The sequence below is a fragment of the Lingula anatina genome, chromosome 9, assembly GCF_051362555.1.
Source record: "Lingula anatina isolate TDL-2025a chromosome 9, LinAna3.0, whole genome shotgun sequence".
Lineage (NCBI taxonomy): Eukaryota > Metazoa > Brachiopoda > Lingulata > Lingulida > Lingulidae > Lingula > Lingula anatina.
Window position 1 is genome coordinate 6,892,644 of NC_141775.1, and position 24,604 is coordinate 6,917,247.

The 24,604-nt window shown below is 36.5% G+C and overlaps 2 protein-coding genes and 1 long non-coding RNA gene across 3 annotated transcripts; all 3 read right to left on the reverse strand.

Annotated features, from left to right (window-relative positions):
* Window positions 1-715: 715 nt before the first annotated feature.
* LOC106153636 (succinyl-CoA:acetate/propanoyl-CoA:succinate CoA transferase) lies at window positions 716-7,408 on the reverse strand. The gene is made up of 8 exons (XM_086996156.1): window positions 7,129-7,408; window positions 5,325-5,477; window positions 4,684-4,923; window positions 4,243-4,434; window positions 3,605-3,820; window positions 3,124-3,261; window positions 2,668-2,796; window positions 716-2,280 (listed from the first exon to the last, which is right to left on the reverse strand). Exons 1-8 carry the CDS (start codon window positions 7,310-7,312, stop codon window positions 2,096-2,098), a joined length of 1,437 nt encoding a protein of 478 aa, XP_086852282.1. The 5' UTR covers window positions 7,313-7,408; the 3' UTR covers window positions 716-2,095.
* A 1,080-nt stretch (window positions 7,409-8,488) lies between these two features.
* Window positions 8,489-13,737, reverse strand: LOC106153621 (aquaporin AQPAn.G). The gene is made up of 7 exons (XM_013527618.2): window positions 12,966-13,737; window positions 12,150-12,313; window positions 11,872-11,932; window positions 11,125-11,329; window positions 10,799-10,888; window positions 9,526-9,661; window positions 8,489-9,208 (listed from the first exon to the last, which is right to left on the reverse strand). The coding sequence occupies exons 1-7, from the start codon at window positions 13,097-13,099 to the stop codon at window positions 9,051-9,053; spliced, it is 948 nt and encodes a 315-aa protein (XP_013383072.2). The 5' UTR covers window positions 13,100-13,737; the 3' UTR covers window positions 8,489-9,050.
* Window positions 13,738-20,672: 6,935 nt separating this feature from the next.
* Window positions 20,673-23,157, reverse strand: LOC147759842 (uncharacterized). The gene is made up of 3 exons (XR_015331206.1): window positions 22,111-23,157; window positions 21,346-21,500; window positions 20,673-21,164 (listed from the first exon to the last, which is right to left on the reverse strand). It is a non-coding gene; the product is annotated as an uncharacterized LOC147759842 (long non-coding RNA).
* Between the last annotated feature and the right edge of the window lie 1,447 nt (window positions 23,158-24,604).

Here is a 24,604-nt window from a genome sequence, read left to right on the forward strand (position 1 = left end):
AAATGTGTATATTTACAACTTGTGACAAAGCATTCAGTGCTGCCAAGTTTAAAGAAATAATAGTTATTTGAGCGACCTGTCCTTGCGCATGCGCAAATAGCCCTGCTCATGCGTCGGGCGATTACTTTTCACTATTTCTGGGAGAAATGTAGGCAAGTTTCAGAACTGCATTTTCTAACAATCTTATATATTAAATATAAAACAACTGGAAATAATTATGAAATAATTGTCAATCCTATTATGACTTGCTTTCACAATTTGATTTGAGTTGATTTTTCTAGTTTGATTTCGATTGGTATTCTAATGCCTAAAACAGCTATGAATAATTCTACACAATTTGTAAAGTTTCACGTAGATAAATTCGTAATAAAAGGCAATAATATCACTTAAATGAAAATCGCACATTGTACATGTATGCACGTACTTTGGCATTCCTAAATGTCCGCACGAGCGTGCATGCACGCTAACTTTTTATCTTGATGTAAACAATAAGCACCAAGATTAAAGTGCCATTAGTGGAAGAAGCAAAACTACAAGCTAAAGAAGAAAATCCACAAGAGGGAAGTACCCCACAGGCGGTGCTGTTCAAGGAATTGTATAAATGAAACATTCAAAAGGAGTAAAACGTGACCCACATACTTTGACCTGTGTCAACTACCAGTACACATATAAGACAAAAATAACAATACAAAACCACCTCTGGAGGACTGATAAAGAGCTCATAAAATACATTTATGAAATTGGTTTTCAACATGACTAGTGCAAATCCATTTGTATACAACCCTTTTATACATCTTAAAAATATCTTTAATAAATAAAAGAATAAATGAAATGATAAATAAATGAATAACATGAACAACCAGCACTAAAAACATGCATTATAACAGTACACGGTCATCTCCTTAATTGAATAACAGCTCAATAATTACCAAAAATTAGAACAGAAAAAAAAAACTCTATTATCCAGTCTGTCATTTTCAATGATTTGGCCAAGCCAGGTGACTCAGACTGTTTGTTGTGCCCCTGCACGTGTATAAATATGAAAACATGCTAACAGGTTATAACCCTTCTAAATCATTGTCATGGGTTACACACTCCACGCTATATAATAACATGTTAATATGTTTAACAATTTACATCATTTTATGATTTTTACTTCTTTTGTCAAACAAGCATATTGATTACCTAAACTTAGATCTGCAAAACCATATGCCACATTAAGATATTACCCAATTTTTCAGTCAAATATTTTACATCAGTTTCTCAAAGAAAAAAATGATGATTATCATGCCGTCTAAAATAACAATTACAAACCTTTAAGGCATCAATAACATGCAATTGTGTTGTACACAAAAACCAAAATCAGTGTCATATTGCAAAAGGTCAACTAAACCCTTTTTTGTTGTTCTCTTTGATAAAGCTAAGCCTTGGTAGCAAATCTATTCCTAATTTGCCTTGATGAGAAAAATAACATAAATTAGACGCTCTTCAAATAGTGTGTAAAGGTCAATATATAGTCTCATAATTGGCTGTTACTAGAAATGAGTTGAAATATTTAAAAAATATTGTATCCCTCCCCACTTATTTAATCTTCAACTAGCTGTTGTTATAGTGAAACACCACATGACCACATAGATTTATTTGCACTTCAGTAAAATAAAGGTGCATCCAGACAAGGACTTAAACTGAGACTGATTTAGGTAAGTCCACAAGGCGTCCACAGATGATGAGATTGTAATACCATATCTTAACACTCTGTTATATATATTTTTATGGTTTAATTCTGTGTTGTATCTGTACTGTTAGAGTTAATGTTTTTGCAGAGAAGTTCAGAAATTATGTGAACAGTCAGCTGGTCTATGGTGGGGAGTTAAACCTTGCCATAACAGTCAATGATTTGCCTTGTGTGAACACGGTTCAGCTGTGCTCAGCAAGGTAACGAGCAAACCCCACCAGACCTAGAACACTTAATCACTGGACCATTCTTTCAGTTATCTGTTGACGCCAGTTGTACCTAAATGAATCCAAACTTAATTCCGTGTGTGAATACACCTTATCAACAAACAACAGGTATTTAATTTCAAATGTTTTCTTGTTAAGGAGATGGCATGCATTTTAATCTGGCAAATGCTTCTTTCTCCAGTGTTTCTCTGTGATCTGGGTGAGCAATTTTGATTAATTCGTAGGCTCTCTGTCTGAGATTCTTGCCAAACAAGGACGCAATGCCGTATTCCGTCACTATGTAATGTGCATGCGCTCTGCTAGTTGTAACACCTGCCCCTGTAATACAAGCATTACTCATTTTATGAAGTACATGTATCTTTGTTTTTCATCATATATACCATGAAAAAGGTGTGAAAAAAACACTTTTTTCAATAATAATTCTGAATATTCCCGGATTCTAATTTAACTGGATGACTGAAAACATGCACCAAATGCTAAAATAGCCTTTTGTTTTGAGCAAAAAACTTACAACTTCTGTGGAAGGTTCAGAATTGTTTTTTTTTTTTCCTTTTTTATCAGTGAGTCTTTTCATTTAATAACAGCACAGGTAATTTGGAATGAACACTAACTAGTACTGCGTTAAAAAGAGCATGTATATTAGTTCACTCAGTCAGTATCGTAATATCAGATCTGTCCATAGTTTGAGTTAAATAACAGTCTTACCAGCTTTTAAGACGGGAACAATTTTGGATTCCCCTTTTTGGGTTGTAGAGGGGAGGGCAATGATTGGTTTCCCCTGGCCGTCCATACTTAGAGCAGCACCGCGCAAAAAGTCAATTTGACCGCCGACACCTGGGGAGATTTTCGAAAAAGTCAGTGTCACAGCAGTAAATATTGTGATAAATTTAAAATCAAGAAAGAGAGAAATAATATTCATAGTTTTTTAATCCATACAGAAATTGGTGTATTAAAAATATCATTAAAGCTCATTTCTCTACTGGCACATATTTGCTTTGGATTTAGTTCATGATATTCCTGGCTAAAATGTTCTTCTTTCCCACTAAAATGCCCTTATCTTTTACCCTATATGAATTTGAAAAAAAAATAACAAAATTCAGCCCATCAAGACCTTTTTCTCTATAAAGACCATTTTTCTAAGAATCAGATGAATTGGTTTACCGGAGTACATCCAGGTCCCAATAGAGTCTGCACACACCTGTCCTGTCAAGTCAATCTCAATACAGGAGTTGATTGCCGTCACTTTGGGATTCTGGCTAATAATGGAAGTATTATTTACAAACCCTATGTCCAACATCACTGAAAGAAGAAAAAACTGAAATGTACCATATGGGCTTCCTTATTTTTCTCATGTGAAATATATATCCCCTTTTGTTAAATATAATAAAAATAATAATTTTTTTCAATTATCTCACATAGAAAAGTAATTATTTTAGGATAAAGCAGGCAACTTATTGCCTTTAATCTACATACTTATGTTTCAAATTACCATAAATCATCACAACTAGGAGCAAACTCTAAGGGAAAAAAACACATTATAATAGCATTGGTATAGTAGGTATTACTTTTTTTCTTCTGTTTTTCTACTTTACTATTTTTATCCGCCTGTATATAAAACTCAATTCCAACAAACCCCACATACCAATCATTGGATTATCGTGCATATACTCGTACAGCCTCTTTGTCCCCACGGCAAAACCTCCTACGATTTTCCCAGGATGGATATTCTTCCCAGCATTTGTGATGGCACCACGTTCCACGAGATCGATCATGCTATCGCCCAACATCTCGCTGTGAATGCCAAGGTCCCTGTGACTCCATAGAGCACTGATTACTGCATCTGGGATATTACCAATACCTGAAGAAACCAAGAATAAACTTATTTAAGGAATCTTAAAGAACTTTACTTTTCAGCTTTCTTTATTTGAATAGTTTAGTTTCACTTTCATTTTGTTTTGTTTTAGCTGAAGTCAAGTTTTAATTGACTCTTATACCACTTCCCAATGTATCACCTTAACACTTGACAATTTAACACCTCCGCAATTGCTGCACCTTGTAATAAATCCTTCACAATTCAATAAACTTTGTACATTGGATAAGAGTAATATTCTCCAGCACCACTGCTGTGAACTAGGTCAAATTTAAGATAAAAATCTGAAAAAAAATTCATAACTGCAAAAGAAATGCATTGTTGTGAATCAGACAAATTTTTCAAAAATGAGTGTCCATGGCACCTGAAATTGAGGAAATTGTCAAAACGACATCTTAACCAACACTCACCCATCTGCAAAGTGGCGCCATCTTGAACTAAGTTAGTAGCGATTATGCGTCCAATCTGCTGTTCCACCTCGCTAGTTGTCCTATTGGAGTTGTACTCAGGCAGAGCGTAGTCTTCCTGCACCATGGCGTCAAAGTGAGACATGTGAACCATTCCGTCTCCAAATGTACGAGGCATGTTGGGGTTCACCAGAGCTGTAACAGTTACAAATAAATTAATGATAAAATTGCTAATGATATAAAATAAATAAATAAACAAAAATAAATAAATATTAAAACTTATTTAATAATATGAAAACAGGGATGAGACTGCCATTTAGTGAAGAAGTTGGAAAATATGGCATAGGGTCCAGGGGGATGCCTGGGACAATACTTTTGGCTCCCAAAATTTGCTTTAAATATTTTAAAAATATTTTTCTTCCTCCGAATAAATACATCACTTACCTATGATATACCTGGCATTCTGCAAGGCAGCTCTAGCACAGTCCACACTGGGACCCAGCGTACAGAAACCGTGTTCATCTGGCGAGCTGACAGAGATCAGGGCAACATCTAGGGTGATTAAATTGCGCCTAAAAAGTAGCGGAATTTCACTGAGAAATATGGGGACAAAGTCTGCCCTTCCGTCATTCACTGCTTCACGGCAATTGTCTCCAATGAAAAATGAGTTACTTCTGAAAATTCCTGGAAGCAAAAAATTATTATAAATGATCAATGAGTTGCATACATATTAATGAAAGACATATTTATACAAATAAACCCCATTAAAAATAAAATATTAAAAATAGGTCTTGCAATGTGTGGTCAAAACTTCAAAATTTGATTTTAAGTGGCTGATGTATTTTTCAATGAAATGTCACTTTTCAAGTCTAATAAACATGTAAATAAAAACAATTGAAAAAACATGTTTTAGAAAATTAAAAAGAATATATGAACCATGACTCGCTGAATGAATAAACAAGAAACATGCAAATACAAATGATAAAATAAGCAGGAAAAAAACTAAAACAAACAAACAAACAAACAAAATAAATAAATAAATAAATAAATAAATAAATAAATAAATAAATAAATACTGAACTCACCCTTGAACTCAGGCTGCACATAAGGGGTTTGGCAAATGAGAAACATGTCCATAATCTCTATCCCGTTCAGGTCGGAGTCTAACCCATGCTGTGCCAGGGCATTAACGAGAGGCATGGGTGTGGCCGCCCCACCATGGACAAATACCTTCATCCCTAGAATATGAACATTACGACTTTCAATTCTAATTTAATTTCAGTATGAGGCATAAGGCTGGGATGCATAAGGATTGTAGTGTATCAGTATACAAGTTTCTGAGAAACAGATAGAATATGGTTGTTTCTCATTAAAATTTGAAGATATAGCAGTATATCATTAGTTACTGGAGGTATGGACAAAAATACTGTAACATAAATACACGCAATGGGTGAAGCATTACTAGTAGTTTTGTATCAGAGATGCATGATAAATCCTTACATTATGATATGTACATTTTTTATAAACAAATATTTTAGAACTTATATTTCTGAGATACAGGTATCAATTCCTCCACGTTGGCAGCCATGCAGGGTATATACTAGTATAAACCTGGTCTCTAAGTTGTCTGTAATAAGATTTATGATATCATACAAGCCTGCCTGACTGGATGAATTATTTGCACATTAAAATTATGTTATATTGAATCAGAATTATACTAGTATATATAATATACAGTAAGAATGTGTCCATGATTTACTAGACGGAGTATAACATGTGAATCAGCAAAATTGTATTACATAAGTACTTGCATCTGATATTTATGATGAAGTAGCTAGTACAAGAAGTGCTTAAACCCTCATAGCTAAAGATCAAATCTCTTGCAGCACTCTCATAGTTTCTATACCACACAGCAACCTTTAGCTAGATGTGAAGTACTTCAGGTGTACCGCAGGTGTGCTACCAGTACCAGTACAGGTACATGTAGCTATGTGAGCAATTCCTGGCGTTATTACAGGAAGCTTAAATCATGGTAACTGTACATAAAATTGACTAAAAGCTGAGATTCTGGCCAAGTAATACTGCTTACCACCACAGCGATGTGAACTTACTTCAGTTGTTGTTTTTTTCTTTTTTTTTTCCAGCTCACACACTAGTACGTTCGTGCCAAGCTGCACGTCAAGTTGCATTAAAGAAGAAGCTGTCCCCAAAAATTCCATTAATGCTCTCAAATTAATGTTATAGCTAGGTGGCCTATTACATTATATTATATACCTGGTACAGGCCTATGCACATATAACAAAGAACTAACCTATTTACTATTTTTGCCTTTAATTATATTTCACTTTTTTAATCTTGGGCATTGTCTAAATCTTCAAGACTTACAAATCATAGCAAGATAATTAACTCTTCAAAATTTTTCGTGCACTCTACACTTTATTGGGGGGAGAGGGTACTTTTTATGTCATTTTATCATATCTCGACTTCAAAAACCTCCAAACTGCCTCTAGATGCATTCTGAAAGTAAGTTATGTTACATTTACTACAGCAACTCTGTTTTACCAAATTATCAATATATATATATATAAGCATCCAAACAATCAAGTAATTCAGTTTGCACAGCAGTCAGCCCACACAACAACCGGACCAATGTTTAACCCCAAAGACCCGACCCTTTAAGACAACTGACCCACCTGGACGTGCAAGCGGTCATCGTGGGGTCACCAAACAACTCGGACAACCCCAAATGACCTTCAAACACATTACTCCATATTCTCCGAGATAATAAGATATTGCATTCCACTAAAATGACAGCATGTGTCATCTATGTTAATATTAATGTGTTAAACAATGTAGAACATCATTAGAGTTATATTTAGGGTCACTTACCGGACCTCACGACCGACACGGCTTCCTCGGCCGACATCCATTTCGGCAACTTATCAGGGATCGGGTGACACGGCTCCGGAGAATAAAAATGGAAAAACCTTGAGGTTGCTTTAACGCCTGACTTGCTAGACTCATGGAGCGTCTTCGTTGCTAGGCGCACAGCATTTTTTAACACGGAAGCCATCGGATAAAGGATTAAAAGGGCCACTGAAACGCGACCCGCTCACTTTACCCTACTCACCGATGGGGAACGATGACCTTGTTTTTAACGTTCAATGGCAATTGTGAAAGGCTTTACAAGATAGCCCCAAACCAAGCCTATTGAAAATTTAAGTCCTGCGCCCTTCAACATTTTGATGTTAAAACAGTTCAAGTACATGTACAGTGTTATAGCAATTTTAATAAAAATATATACTTTTTAAACGACATAGATTTAATACAGAATAAGTGTATAGAAAAGTAATTATTTAACGTTACGTTATCTCGATTCACAAAATAGAAATTATATATTGTTTATTCATTTATTATATCATACATGTACGAGTAGATACTTCTATGATTATATGTAACTGTTGGTAGGCCTACAAACAGAGTCTACAGGTACGTGTACATTTTAAAACGCCTATTAGGCCTACCTTACAATATATAGGAAAACTGTGGCACTAAAACTACAATAACGTAGGCCTACGGTTTTTAAAAAATAGATTTACAAAGAGACCACAAGTCGTGAGTATTGAATGCTAGACTAACCCGGAGTGATAACACCAAGACAGTAGCCTATTAAAAAGGCAAGGCAGCGAATGTACCTTTTAAGGAAATTGAATGTTTTTATTACAACGTGTCCATTTAACGAACTTTAACAGGTGGGCTATGGAACTTGTTTTAACGTGTGTGTTACAGTGTAATTAACTGTATTGGCGTGAAACTGTACAGAGAGAGAGAGAGAGAGAGAGAGAGAGAGAGAGAGAGAGAGAGAGAGAGAGAGAGAGGCTGGGTCTGGTCTCATTCCTATTCAATCTATTTATCTCGAGAGGGTCTCAAATCAAACAGCGGCTATTAAGAGCAACAGTTTCCATCCAGATCACAACCTTTTAATTGTTTTACCAGTTTTTAAGGGTAGTAATTATTCTTTTAATCTTGCTTTCATCCTTCCCCTTTTTAAGTTTTAAATTTCTTTCATTCTTATTATGCTTCCAAAAATTAGCATAGGCTAACGACGCTTTTCCAGAGGAAATTATACGTTAAAGAAATACACAACCTACAGTATAGTAGGCTACATGTTGTAGGCTGCGCTCTAATCATTATACACACTGTACATTGCCCAGATTCCATGGTCAATTATGATAATCATGAGGTCTAGTGGAGGTACAAGAAATGTTTTATTTCTAAGATTTTATGAAACATATGTGAATAAAATATGACAATGTGACCCTGTAAACCTATTCTACTCAAACACTATGATCTACCGGTATGTCTGATGTTAACAAACTAGCTGGTACTTCTACCTGGCGGCCATGACAAACCCTTACAATAAACTTGATGTTAAACTATCGTGACTACTTTTGATGCAGTGGTGTTTTTAGGATGTATCTTCACTTGTATAGAGTATAAAAACTATTTACAGGTAACCGCGGTCCGCTTTGATTAATCAGCTAAGAAAAGTTGGTCGCAAAACTTTTGCTCAGTGTTGTCAGATGAGCCAAATGCGTGAGCGCGACGATCAAAATTTAGAACTGGTATAAACTGGCGTGGACAACCTTTATGTCTGGAGCTCAAGATCAAGCCCTCTGAATACAAAGTTAAGAGGATTAATACAACTCAATCCTTATGGAATATCTTTCATATGTTCGTCGACAATAGCCGTAACAAATATCGGGCTTTTTTTTCACGGCAAACATTTATGTATTTGTTCGTCGTGCAAGTTAACTGGGAAAACTGTTAACATCTTGGAGGGCAATGAAGGCAGGTCTGGGTTCCGAATCTTTTCCTCGGTCTGCTCTACCGTTACTTTCTCTCAGACTGCGTGCTTCGTGTTGTTTATACGTAGTTGAGACAGCGTGAATAATGTCGTCCAGTAGTTCTAGCGAAAATAATAATAATAATAATAATAATAATTATAATGAAATTGCCACTTTTCCCTTGCATTTGGTGCACCCCCTCCCCTTAAACTATCACAAGGAATTTTACGAACACGTGGTTTAACAGAATGATTGAACTTGAAACGTTCCACCAGGAACGGTAACAGAAATTCTCAAATCATCAAAAATATAAATTCATTCACATTTATGTTGTTCCGTGGACAAATGTTTCTTAATAAATTAAAATCAGTGTTTTTTTCTCAACAAAATCTCATTTAAGGTATGAAGGAGTAGTGCTTCCCCCCAAAATTCAACTCACCGTTTGTTGTCTCAGCGTATGGGTCAGCCTCCTTGTCGCCGTCTTGAAATTCGAGACTTTTGACACCCCAGGTGAAGAAAAACATGTACAGTACGGTTGCTATGGCTGAGCCGGTGAAGGGAGCGACCCAGTACAACTAGGAGAAAAAGAAATATTTCCTCAAGCAACTTAAAGGTATAAACCCTGCAACAGCCTAAAATCTATCATGAAATAATAAGATTTATAGGTGAAGTAGACGAAGTACGCCCCCTAGCTACAGTACATGTACACGATAAGTTGATCCCACCTTTTCTTATTCTGCCAGAGGCCCCCTTGGTTTTTCTAGATAATTTTTACACAATCTGTTGAATGACCGAATTTGAAACAGTTAGAATGGCTCCTGGCAGACGGAATGGCCGATCCAGAGATATTTTCTGACAGTCTTCCAAATTATTTTTGTAGATCCATTCTCCATTTTTGACAGAAAAAATTAGATACCCGTCAATGTAAACTTAAAAATCTGACCGTCTTCCATAAGACCCAGAAGTTGGCCAAAATACGCCCCTGAGACGGTATCCCTCCCCTAAAGAAAATATCCTCGGGTAATATCTGACTCCTTAATCTGGCCATCTACCTCCATGGGTAAAGGCACGCATTCAGCCCTGAAACTTTGACAGCATAACTTAAAACTTAGATCACGTGATTGAGATTTGGTGTCGAAAGCAACCAATCTTAAGGCGGTTGACAAAACAAGACAGTTGGGACAGCGCGCCTGTTATGTGTCTCGTCATTGCTTACGACGACTTTACAATTTAACGAGTATTGAAAACATGTTTATCTTATTCGAGCAAAATATATGTACAATTCTGGCTTTTTTGTTGTTGTTGTTGTTGTTGTCGCTTCCTATCTAGCTGAAATAGATCTTCTGAACCTGTGATTGGATAGTTACCGGTCACGTGACCTAACCCGCACGAAAACGCAGTAGATGACTCCAGTGCAGTAGACTACTGCAATCATACTGCAAACTACTGCAATCATACTGCAAACATGCTTCAAATCTGCTTCGATTTGGGAGCTAATTAGCATATTTGAAACATGCTTCTTTCATGCTGCTAATCTACTGCATTAATGCTCCTCTCTGTACAAACCTATGTACTTTTTGGAGTAGAATTGCAGTAGGCTATAGGCCCTACTGCATTTCTACTGCAAATATGCTCCACACCACTACTGCGTTAATGCTTCTTTACTACTTCGATACTACTGCATTTTCGTGCGGGTAAGTGTTCCCACTTACCCAGTGTTGTGCCCACATCCACCCTTGGTTCAGGATCACGTGGGGTCCCATAGCAACAGCGGGGTTCATACAGGCGCCAGTTTGGGTTGCCTGAAATAACCATAAAGTAAGGCATCTGCATACTGGTATAATTTCAATATCGGCTTGGAGGCATCAAACACGTTTACGGATTTTTTTTAACAGAAATATAAACAGAATTTTCATTTGATCTATTTTTTTTTTTATCTGTTAACAGTTATGCATTTGAATTTAAAGAATAGGTTTAATTCCTTTTATCACAGCCAGTCCTCTTAAAAATAGTAAAAAATGTTATATCTTGTACATACCCCGGTAAAGACCATCACGCAGACGAGAAGACCCACCGCCACAGACGGCATGTTGACGGGACGCAGACGATCATCGATGGAAGCCAGGTTGACGAACGCCAGCATAAAGGTGAGGCAAGTCTCCATTAGAAAACCCTGCCACAACGTAATATCTGGGTGCACGAACACGGCCCCAAAGTTACCCACTCTCTCCGTCGGGGTGACACTGCCGTCATGATGAAAGTAAAAAACAAAATTCAAAATGGAGAAGAACCCCACAACCAGTTTTCTTGGAGTTCTGGGATTATAAGGGAAAATGTTCAGTCGAGTACAAAATGGATAATCCATTGGTTGAGCTTTATCAGTTTGCGTTTGGTAGGGCCTATCTGTTATAAATGGCACTGTAGGCCTAGTTGGATACGAAGCCGTACGTTGCCTACACTGTTTTGACATTCAATCGTTACAGATAAAGAAAAAGTCCAATGCATATGCTTCCTAATGAAAAAAGGTTTATCATGGTCTCTAGATAGGGCGATGAAATAGTAATTTATACTTCTACTTGTAGTCTCTAAGTAAAGAATATAACTCTGTAACATCGTCTGTCTTGTAATAATACGATAAAAATTTGGGAAACCTGAGGCTTGTTATCCCCATAACAATCAATATAAACCCATAGCATTTCAGACCTGTACTACAACCGTAAGAGTTACAAAGGTACGAGAACGCCCGAAAATGGCCGAAATGTGTTTTCTTCCTATTTTTACTTACAGCCAAGAGAGTCCTGTTCCTGCAATGCCACCGAGTAACTGTGCCAGGACGTAGAATAAGCCTGAAAATGTATAGATATTTCTATTTGTTTGTTTGTTTGTTTCCTCATATATTAGGCTACATGCATACAGTATATACGTATAAACAAATATGCAGACTTTCAAGGTAAGTTCAAATTTTAAAAAAATAAACAAGATTTCACGCTGATAGTCCACGCTTCCAAACACATATAGTAAACACGCATCTCTCACAACTATTCCAAGAAAAAAAAGGCCTACCTCGCGTTGGCGACACCTTTCTGGCTATAACGAAGGACAACGTGATGGCAGGGTTGACCACCGCCCTGCTCAGATGACCAAACCCCTCGATGATGGACGCCACCGTGAAACCAGTGCCCAGAGCGTTCTGGACGATGTTGCCGTCTTCCGGAAACCTGGGCCATCTGGTTTACAAAAAATTGTGACTATAATTTCTCAGCAAAATGGTAAATGCGTTCGAAGAGTATTTTAGGGGACTGATTCGAGGTTCTGTGAGGTTTTTGTAAAATCTGCGAGACTGATGGCGTGCTTTTGGCCGATTTTTCGGGAATGTACGTTTTACAGAATGACTTCAGTCGAAATTTGCTCTTAGCAAAGAGTGTATAAAATATACTACCCAACAACGTTGCGCTTTTCTTAGAATTTAAATGCATGCCTGCCTCGTTATTTCGTCTATGTTTCTGAAGGTTGAAACACTGTGTTTTAAACAGATTCAAATGTGTGATGTGGAAATGTCGTGAAGACTCAAACGTCTTTATCAAAAATCAAGCACAACATGGGACATTATATTAAGCATATAAATACTGCTTATATACTTTCTTACCCTATTCACAAGGTAATTAATATACCTTAGTTGTGCAAATGTTCACTTTTTATTATAAAAAATAAAAAGCATCAAAATAACAAACTAATGAACGGGAAATGAACCTATCACGATGAAGTTATACGTTTCACAGGAATCATAAACCGTACGCAATTTCCATAAAAACATCCCGGCATGATAAGAATTTCAATCTCAACTCCATTGACTCTGAGTATATCATCTCGATAACTTACCGGATAGTTAACTGACAATGGGTGAAAAGAAGAATGGCAGTTCCAATAAATTCGCCCGCCACTGCTTTCCACATAGCAGGTGTTTTGACTTCCTTGAAACCCCATTTGTATTTCGGCAGTTCCTGTATGCCCATATTGAACCCCGATTGAACTATCAATAAAAAACACTGACGTTAAAACTTGGGCGAGAGTGTTCTCCTAGACCCTTCTTCAATTACTCCCCTTTCTCAAGGCGGCGGTTGGAATCTTCTCGGCAGATTTTCAATAAATTCTATCTCTCAAAAAAACGCTTAGGTACACCTCTGTACGCAACTTAGTGATTGTCGAGATTCTCTCTTCTTAATTGGTTCTGATTTTTTAACCGGACTATTCCGCCACCGCAGCGAGATCTTTCTTGGAAAAAAACTGTGCCGTATCTTGACTTATTTCACAATTCATGTAAATGGGAAACCAACCAGAGATACTACTATTTTAAATGATGGTATTACCACGCTAATTGCAGCGGAGTTTCAATAAACTGATCCCTTTTTGTTGAAACTATCTCAACTGTATCTCAACTTCTAAAGAGCGAAGTGCGCCCGTCTTTTATAGGGCCACCACGTGAGTGTTACACCCCCTGCAGCTACTTGTCCAACCCCCGGGGGCAGAGATGTACATATTGGTCACCAGCACAGTGTCCACGCCCCGGACTGGTTTACTCACTGGGAAATACATTGTGGACTGCCATGTACGTGTTGCTACATGTGACCAGTATACGCATCTTACATAATGTGTTTTACCATATTTGCCCATCTTTTGTGATTGATGTCAAGAATCTTTCAAATCAGTGATTGTGACTTTGTAATACTTTACAACGACAACAACAATAATAATAATAATAATAATAATTATTATTATTATTATTATTATTATTATTATTGTTATTATTATTATTATTATTATTATTAATAGTCTAAAATCCATATAAAATGTTCAGTAGACTTAACATGGGTAAATGAACAGAATGGATGAATTAGGCAATAAATGAACAGGTAGTTAATATATTAAGAGATTAAAATATGGACAGTTCAGATTTTAAGATGTTAAAATGGATAGTACAATGTGAAAGATAACAGCATCATAACAAAAACGGGGAATCAATACGGCGAACGACAAACAAAAAATTCTCATTACCACCAGGGCCTAAAACCCTCTAATATAGGTTAATTTATTAGATTCACACTGTAGCATTAAATCACTGGTATGTGTATGTAAATGTGAAATACATCAACGGCTATACTCTGATTTCCTTCACTCATCTTATATCATTAATGAAAAGAGGTATACATTGGCTGCTAATGAACTCTGGAATCCCATGTCTTATACAGCTAACCCAAGGCGGGGGCGCATATCGCTTTTTGATGAAGCATCGACAATAGGCCTCCGGGAAAGCACGTGTCTCTTGCTCCTGTTGCCGCGAGGCTGAAAACGAGAGCGTGATCCTGGCACAAACGTGTACGGTTCTTGTATCGTTTTCATCTCGCATTTAAGTCAGTCATGCAGATGTTGACGTTCATAAATTATCCAACCTGGACGTGGGATATTTCCCACATATTATGAATATAATTATTCTAGGGATAATAATTCTTCTAGGAATATCACTACTCAATTTTCTGTGAAATGATAAACAATTAGTAAATTTTAAAAGGGACGGCAACTCTTCTTTTTGGTGTGGATAGTGCCGTAAGACGGATTTTCCTGGGGTAAACGACAACTTTCCCATCATTCCTCGTGGTTTATGAATCCGTTCTGACATTCAAAGTTAGTCGACTGTGTTCGTTGTAAATGCGGTTCTTGTTACAATCTCTTAAGAGATTATTATGAAGGGAAGCCATCTGTGAAGGTCCAAGTGGTCCAATCGCATGCAGAGATCCCATCATAAATGACGTGATGACCCCAGTTAAATGTAAAATGAAATTTATTATAGTCCTATTTGTTGTTTAAAAGTATTTGCTGTAATAAATTGAATCTCAAATATAGAGTTGTAATCCCTTAATATTATTAATTTTTATATCCAAAATATTGCATATTTATGCGCACGGCCACAGTCTATAAATACAATCATGTAGGGCCTAATACCGGGGATGAGACCCGAGGAATCAATAAAGTTGGCGCGCTATTTTCTACGCGCTAGCTGCGATATAAATTATTCAAATTGGAATAATCTCGACCTGTTTGTACATCTAGAGATCATCTAAACAGAAACTCCAACCGTTTGAAAGAGGGCCATCATAAATGTCGGTGTTGCCATTTTGTACTATGATTTTTGTACTACTTCCAGACACCAGGTAGCAGTTATTGGCATGATGACATAAACCTATTATAGTGCCCCAGTGATCATACAATGAAGTACGATTACATGACATTTAGTTGAAAACCACGATGGATTTCTTAAGGAATAGAAATTCGAAAATGTCAACTCACTCAAGATTTATATAATTAAGTGCAATACGCTTTTAATGAGGCCTGGTCGTCTTAGGGAAAAATGCATGTTTTTATACCGAGGCCGTTCATAGCTCATGTATCTTTTTAAAAATAGTTTTCTACAACAATATGATACAGAGAAAGAAATTCGCGTGACATCTGCATCTAAATAATACATAAAAACGCACAATAATTTGGTAGAAAAAAGAGCGACCAACCACAAATGCCTTTTATATCGCACAGATAAATGAATTAATTCAGTCGAGCGTTACTGACAAATAGGGGAAATTACCCACAAGTTGGGTGCGTTGTCGTTTATCTATTTACCATCATTGTCTTCTTCTCGATGTCAGCTTACACATGAGGACATATATAAATCATGGGTCTGTTATGAAAACAACCGCGTTGTGTCAAAACCTCATCGCTATCTCCCTGTGGCGAATCCGATGTTTTACAAGTACTGGATAAGGAGCGTTGGGCGTGGTTCCCGAAATAACGATCTGTCTATCTATTTGCAGCCACTAGTTTTACATATATATATATATATATATATATATATATATATATATATATATTATTTGGATGCACATACACATAAATCGATAGTACACCGAATAAATGTCAAAGGTCCAGGAGCTTACAGAAACCCGTGTGCGGTCGGATAAAGACTGGAATAGAGAAGCAGGTGGTTATATCTGCACAATATTTGTACCTGCGTGCGCGTGTGTCAGTGCATTTACATTTAGCGTTGGCTGCCCTCCGTCCTCTTGTCGAGATCACATAGTGTGCAGCTGTGCAAGTGAAGTGCCCGGAACATTTTTACAGGTGCGTGTAATTTAGTCAGGGAAATGACCAGTATGAGGGACTACTAATTAGACCGTCCGCCATTGAAATTGCTACCCTCCACCACAGGTCAGGTGAGTGATGACGTCAATTATGGACAGAAAAATAGCACATAATAAGCCAGAGACTTATATCAGTGAATATTAAAATGAAAAGTCATTGTTTGGGTCTGACGGAGGAAAAAAGAACTGGCTATATTTTACAGTATGATGCTGCGATGGAGGGCGTTAAAGCTTTTGAGCCGACCTTGTCTAGTTTGCATGTTCATATTTCTTATGGCCGTAGTCGTATATTCGACAGGAGTGATATTATTCATGAACGGAAATGTTCTGATCTATAAAACATATTCTAAAATGATGACCAAGGTACTGCGACAGGAGTCAAGCTTTGCAACTTCTCCAAGACATAATTGGATTAACAAGAATATAAGTTTGATTGAAAAGGTCAATTATATTCGAGAAACGCTATGGCCACGGCTTAACACCGTATTTATAGACGCAAGCGACGCTGTTTTCAATAAAGATACCCACATCTATGAGAAAAATGGAAGGCCGTTTATGTTCATGTACTGGAACGGATCGACACCACCGGCCTTTACGGAGTTGTGTGTCCTGTCGGCTTTGTGCCATAACCATGAAGACTTTCAATTATATTTGTTAAACGCAACAGAGTTTCAGAAAAGCGTTCCCTACGTCCACCCGGCTTTTAAGTCGCTCACACCCGTTCATCAAGCCGATTATTACCGTGCCGCCATGCTAAACCAATATGGCGGCATATACATGGACGTTGACACCCTCAGTTTTGGCAGTATGAAAACCAAGTTAAACATGCTGTCGAATTACGATTTCATTTTCGGCGGGGATAATTACTGGTTTATTTTCATCACTCCTCTAGGTCCGATCCGCGCCCATACTCTCCTGACTACAACTTGGATGCAGGAATTGTTTAAATTGTTCAACAGGCCTGAAAATCGTGCGTTTCTGGAAAAGGGACACGATGAATTTGCCTGGGACGCTTTGATGACACATAGTTTCAAACGCCTCCTCCACGAGTACATCGATCATAAGAATATATCTACGTTCAGGTTTAATATCTCCAAGTCTTGGGGACAATTTAGCGTGAACGACTTAATGTCTGAGCGTGACTTGATACCAAGGTATCAGGAAACGGATGCAATGACTTTAAACAATGCTCTATACCCCAAAGAATACAAGAATCTGAACACCTCCCAAGTGCTCCAGAGCCAGAGGGGATTATCACAACTACTCCGGCTATCTTTGAATTCTTGCTGGAGAAAACTGATATCCAAAGATATCGATGTTATTGCAACTCAATCTTAATGGCAAATTTTGTCCTTGCCACCAAGGTAAACTTTAACAGTTTTTTTTGTAAATATATGGATGCGAACGTACAATCCGAAAATAGCACTATTCCATAAAGATACTAAAATGAAAAGATTTCACGAAAATCATCATCATGCATATTTTTATATAATTGCTCTGCTGATGTATTGTACATATTTGTATTTCATAATAAAACATCATAACCAAAACCGCGCAAATGTAGCAATGAATAAAAATTACAAACAGGCTCGAAATACGGACACCGTTGTCTACTTTTAGGTTTGATAGCGTATTAATATTATTTTCCAGATTCGTGGTCAAATTATTTACTTGTAAAACGCTATGAGGAAACCAGCACTGACGACAATAACCAGTTTCAATCATTTCATGTTTACTCTTTGCTTGCTCAGGTACATTGTGACGAACTGTGGGGAATCTCACTCTTTTTAAAATTAAAATATCAAACCTAGGTAAAGGATTCTTGAAATTAACTCAGTACTTCAGATTATTCAACAAGCCTTCTTTACCCTTTTAGACTTTACACAACGAATTATAAGGCATTACGGACTACAAACAAAGACGTTACGTGCAGTTTCAGAAATTGCTGGTAATTTCTAAATGCCCCCGCCATATTCCTCCCTTTCCCAAACACAGACAAAGGGAATATTTATGTGACATTTTTCTTGCTGCGTGCCAGTTGATATTTGAATAATTTACCAAAATTGCTGATAGATTTTAAATGTTCCCGACAATCAGATGTCAAAACAATCGGAGTCCATTTCTAGGTAGTGGCAGTACGGGATGCAAATTATACTGGCATCAGAAACAACACTCCAACAATAAAGTTGCTATAGCCGAGCACCTGTTTTGGGATGCAGAATTATTGGCCAGTGTCGCAAAAATACCATCATCATCCGCACACACATTATACAGCGTTTGCTGAAATAATTGTAAATAACTGGGCAATTAGCGCAATAATATACCTAACAGATTGCAGACATCAAATACTGGTAGATTTGCAAAAGATCAATTTAGTGCTTGGCTTTGCTCTGCGTGATTATTATCGCAGTCAGATCATGACAAAATCCAGGATCTTTTTCTACTCCCGTTTCACTACTTGATCCTTACCTGCACTTAGATTCCACGTTTTGTACCATGTTTTCTTAAAATTAAATACATGTTAATAAATACATATTAATTACAAATTATTTCTATATGAATCGTGATTCATGCGCAGCGCTTCATACACTTTATATATCTACCTAGGGATGTCTGTGGCTACAGCGTATAAATAATTACTGTAAATATTAAGGTTCATTTCACATATCAGAAAGCATCCTCCGCCTGCATAATCAATTGCTTTATCTTAGTCACGTATACAATACTTATAGATTGATGCTCCCGGTAGTGTACGAACAATGTTGTGAGCAGTGACCCGGCGTTAAGATTCAATCATTGCACCTAGTTTATAATTATAAAATACTGGATAGGTATGTGTAATAACAATGGATTTTATACGTGTAATTTTGTTGTTATTTATCACTTTGTAAAATGTCTTTTTATTTTTTGTATTATTATTATTATTACTATTACTATTCATCTCTGTATTCCTTCACCAGCTCAGCTCTGCTGTAGAATATATATATATAATCCTGCGAATTTCAGAAGAAATTATCGACACCAGTTATGCACATACCGTAGTATATTTTAGAGATTTAATCGCACCCCACCACCAGTTCCATTTTCAAAATATATATATTTTATTACACATATTTAAAAATAAGCAAACGCTTGATATAGCTGCATTTGGTACATTTTAGAAAGCGTCACTTATAATTATTCTAACTGAACCTGAGCAGCAATTTTTCAATTACCACAGACCTTAAGTGTGTGTCCATGATAAGACCAGTCAGAGGGTGGCAAGGTGGGGGTCAACAGATTTCAACCAAATTCATAATATTGTTGCATATATAGGAGATATTAAGATTGAAGGCAACAATCCCAAAAGAAATCATTGGATATAATTATAATATGATATTATATGTTTTGGCCATTTTTGGCTTGATTTTCAGCTTCGGTCAATAAAGCCACTTCATAAGCAAATATTTCAAAACTGATGACTTTTTAAAATTAATTGAAAATTTACCTATTTAAACCAGCCATTTGCCATTGAGAATATGTTACTAAATTTCAGTTTAACCCACAAACTAACGAGCCACGCCCATTTTTATGACCCCACCCCCCAAACTCACTTTTCTACCAAGCAATGTTCAAACATTCATATCTCTCTTTTTGCAGGCTTGACAGCCATAAAATTTTATAGGGATCCTAAGCATATATTGGTCTAATCATACAAAATTCAAAAAGTGTGTTAAACACAACAGAAGACATTGAAAAAGTGCCTCAAACTTTAGCAATTTTAGCAGAAAACCAAACGGCCGAAATCAAGATATCAGTACATTTTGAGATAATACCTTCCAATAATCAAATTTTATCAAAGACTCACAGCCAGGAATTCCAACTATGCTTTGATAAGGGCAAATCTATCCAATTTTTATAAATACAAAATGGCTGCCATCAAATCTGTCCCAAAATACAGTTACCCTAATTCCTCAAAATAATCAAGAGGCCCATTTTTGCAGGTTTTTTATTTTGAGATCTGTAATACAGGATTGCTCAAATAATATTCTTTTCAGACAGAGCCATACAACTTCTGAATAAATTTAAATTACTAGTGACAAGTTATCCCCCCCCCCCCCAATTTAATAAGTTATTACTGTGCATATCCAGTGTCATCAGCATTGTGTATATACCTTATTTTCAGGGAGCAATAGAGAAAAAAATTACAAATGATTTTTCTAAAGGTAAAAGGGAATGACTGTCTCATTTTATCAGTTTTCTCAAGTGCAACACTAATTAATCCAATTGAAATGATTTATATTGCATTTTTCAACCATTCTTTTTCCTTTCAAATGATTCATAGGCTTTGTAAATACATGTGATATCTTGATATCTATATTCTTTTTCTATAAAGAAAATTAAAACAGAGTCAGCAACATACAATGACAGGAGGAGTACTTTATTTTCATATCATCAATTGGACAGTAAAAGAACAAAGCAGTTACTTTTTACAGGAGTGAAATCAAGTTATGAATCTCCAAGGTTCCAATATCACGGTCATCTTTTCCATATACTGAACACAACAGTGATGGGTAGTGTTCAACAGATTTTAATCTTATAACTGATTGATCCCCAAGTTTCTTCTTCTGGTTGAGAGATCCAGGGTCTCCTACAGTAATATAATTCAGCAATCTTAGAATAAGTGTGGTAACTTGAAGCAACATGCCACTATAGTTTAGTGTGACTGAACTGTCAATTGTCAATATTTGTCAATTCAATGGCGCCAATCCTCCTTTCCTACAAAACTGATTGAGATTGCCAAGCCTAAGATGCATATTTGTTATGGGGGATTGTCCCAAGGTAGCTCTAAGTCCAATAAAGGTTTGCCAGGATATCCACTACTGCGTCTACCTGAAGATGGCAGGACAGGCTGTCAAAAGAAAATGTATTAAACATATTTTAAACTCATGTTAATTGCTGTATAAGAACAATTACTAAATAATATTCTGATCAAACATATTGCATAAGTGTAAAAAAGGAAATCAAATATGCATGATTGTAGCTACCAGAATTTCATGATAGAAAAAGAAACAAATGAAAAAAAGGTAAACCTTTTTTCTTCTACGTGGAAGTGTTCCAGGCATTACAAAGTTGGTGCTCACATCTGAATCTGATGAATTTGCCTGTGCAATTTCAGGTGACGTTTCTATTATTGTCTGTAAGATTGTCCAAGTCAAGGTTCACATACAGGGCTAGGATGTAAAATCTGAAAAATAAACATAATATCAATAAATGCTTTACAACAACAGAGGCTTACTGTGTTCAGAATAGAAACTATCGTAGCAGGATCAATCTATCACAGCGGAGTATCACACTCGGGCTCAGTCGTTGTAATCAGCTTAATTGTCTGGCACGCCCCCTTGCAAAGCAACATGAACAACATAATGGACTGCAAAGTTTTCCTGATTTTACTAAAGTACCTTTAGTTACAAGTGTCCTGTGTAATATGTAAGTCTTGAAAATTGAAGCACAGTTGTGTTACAAAGTCACATAATTATAGCTAGGCGGTTAACTTCAACTTCATTGTAAACACACATGAATCTGCATAGTGAATATAAAACTAATATATAAAAAACTGGCACAAGTAACATCCCCTAAAATGCCAAAACTTGAAACTGAATGTGTGTTACATACATACATGTTTACCATGAAACAGAAATCAAGTAAAACTCTGTGAATTGAAATATACCAGTATGTCTTTTAAATTTGCTTATATTCTTTATATTACTGAATAATATTCAAACTTATTATTTAAACTGGTTTGACTTTTTAGTGTATCTGATTCTAGTATATGTATGCCACCACTGATCACTTACCTTACAACAAACATCCAGAGGTAAATCGATGAGATGGATATATTGAGGAACCCAAGCCTGACAACAGTCTGAAGTGGTTCAACCAAAAAATGCACATTCTAAGGACGACCAGCTGCTATGGTCATTTCTTGTTATATTCTGGTGCACACCAATCATTCTGAGATGTACCTAAGCATCTCTAGTGTGTGTTCTTCATAAATTTAAGAAAGTATTATGTTTTAACACTGTGAAGACGATGTGCTTTGCTCTACAGTTGCTCCGGTGATAATCCTAGTACCCGCCATGTTGAATATAGGTCACAGAGTTAGCATCGTTATTTTACATTTAGTTTCTACAACATAAACAAATTTAAAAAATGTATTTTCGCTTCATAAGTTCGTCTGCAGGGCAAACATATTTATTTTAAGGGCTTTTCACAAACCTATACATGGTTTTGACCTATTAATTTAGTTGAAGAAACAGTTTAGCATTTAAGTAGTATAAAAATTTTCGTTTTTATGCCCTTTTTAAAATTGTTATAGTTCTTATTTTACAAGGTTTAACACAGATTTTATTTTACAACATTTATTTTTCAACCCTTTTCTATCAGCACATACCAAAATTATATGGATACAACCTGCAAAAAAGAAGTTGTGTGCATTTAAAGAAGGGGAGGGGGTCAAACATACGGAAAACATGCCATATTAGAATCAACCTTGTGTGGTCATGACAGTGCCTTTTCAAAAAATCTGTACTGGGTATTAAAGGTCTTTCCTTAACCTATCATGTGGCTTACCTAAATAATTCCTTATGATGTACATGATTTTTTAAAAGAATATTTAAAATTATAACTTTTCAAGAGCTAAAATATGCTATATTTTGGCAAAATTGCCAATAAAAGATCTGCCCCCATATCTCTAAAACTAATGATCCAAAATAAGAAAGCCAGTGGCTCACAATATCTTTTATGTTGATGGTTTACCACACCAAAAATTATTAAAATCTGCTGACCCCCACCTTGCCGCCTTCTGACTGATCTGTCTGGCTTTCTCATGGACACGCTCTTAAAACCCACCTCTCCTTGCCTCGGGACGAAACCCAAAAAGACAATAACAAATCTTTCGTCATAAAAAATAGGTTCAAATGCTGAGGGACAAAACGAAATCTGGTCAAACATTACTCTGAAGTCGTGAAGAAATTTCTTTTTGTAATAATTGGTTTCTATTCACCATAACTGTGTAATCAAAATTCATTTCCATAAACTTACATTGGCATTGCTAGTTTTAAAAAATGCAAAGGAATTTAATCGCAACGAGGAAAAAGCAAACTTAATGTATTCATAATATGAGACAGACGCATGCCCATGCCGAGTTCAAGACCAATGCCAGAGTATCTCACCCAGGACGAAGATTTTGGAGCACGTGTACACTTCTTAACGTAGTTTAGGGCCCGTTCCTAATGAAACCAGCGTTCGACGAAAATGGATCCCACTCTTCGTAGAAAAATACTCAATAAAGTGCATAACATCGTCCCAGCCTCTTCTTAGGACAAACCGTGGAGCGTGGTTCACTTCTGAGTAGGGGAGACCGGGGCTAGTTGGACCCTGGGGTAAGTTGCCCCCCTCCCCCATCAATTTATGACAAAGTAACTATGGGGTAAAAGCATTGATCACATCATTTTTTAAAGTGGCCCTATCCAATAGTGCTAGGAAAGCGTAGGCAGTGAGTCCAAACGAAATAATTTAGCATCTTAATTTAACTTTATTAAAGAGACTTGATGAGGGGCCAACTTTCCCCGGGGTCCAACTAGCCCCGGCCTCTCCTACGACGGAACACCTCGAGGTGCAGATGACAACATGCATTAATTAACCTCACAGTGCTAAGTGCAGATCTGAGTAGCTGCTTCACTTTGCCTTATCCCCAAAGAGTGAGACAATAATATTCTGATGACTCTACGTTTTAAATAACGTACGTCAAAGTAATGAGAAGATCGTGCCATTTACAGAAGAACAGCCAATCATTTTTGACGCAAGATTTTAGCTAGTAAGTTAAGTAAAAACTAATAAACGCACACGTACACGTAAGTTCACAAAAATAAAACGTTAAAATCACATCACCTTATCAATACATACAACCCCGTAAAAATCTCTCGTAGCTGTCACCACGCTGCCCGTGGAAACCAGTCAATAGAAGAAAGCCTCATTAGAATTATACATATAAAGATAACCACCATAAGACGAACGTCGGCATATATTTATTGTGTTAATGCATCAATTTCAAGTTGCCCTCAGTTATACCGTAAAATATTAAACTCAATTATACTATGTTCCACATAAATCTTCATACAAAAATGCATATGCAGATACGAAAGTACCAGCACTACATGAACATATGTTGAGAGAAAGCTTAACCACAATTTTAGAAAAAATGTATCATCAACCATTATCAATATATTTCAGTCTTGGTTATGGAAACAACCATAAATAATAAAAGAAGTAAAGAACATAAATCACAGA

Excerpts from the sequence above, each read along its gene's own strand:
- LOC106153636 (XM_086996156.1), bottom strand. The coding sequence starts at position 7,312 with ATGGCTTCCGTGTTAAAAAATGCTGTGCGCCTAGCAACGAAGACGCTC. Across the intron at positions 4,924-5,324 it reads TGTGCAGCCTGAGTTCAAGG|GAATTTTCAGAAGTAACTCA; the intron begins GTGAGTTCAGTA and ends TTTTGCTTCCAG. Across the intron at positions 2,281-2,667 it reads TGTTCCCGTCTTAAAAGCTG|GGGCAGGTGTTACAACTAGC; the intron begins GTAAGACTGTTA and ends CTTGTATTACAG.
- LOC106153621 (XM_013527618.2), bottom strand. The coding sequence starts at position 13,099 with ATGGGCATACAGGAACTGCCGAAATACAAATGGGGTTTCAAGGAAGTC. Across the intron at positions 11,330-11,871 it reads GGAACAGGACTCTCTTGGCT|TGTCACCCCGACGGAGAGAG; the intron begins GTAAGTAAAAAT and ends TCATGACGGCAG. Across the intron at positions 9,209-9,525 it reads ATACGCTGAGACAACAAACG|AACTACTGGACGACATTATT; the intron begins GTGAGTTGAATT and ends TATTTTCGCTAG.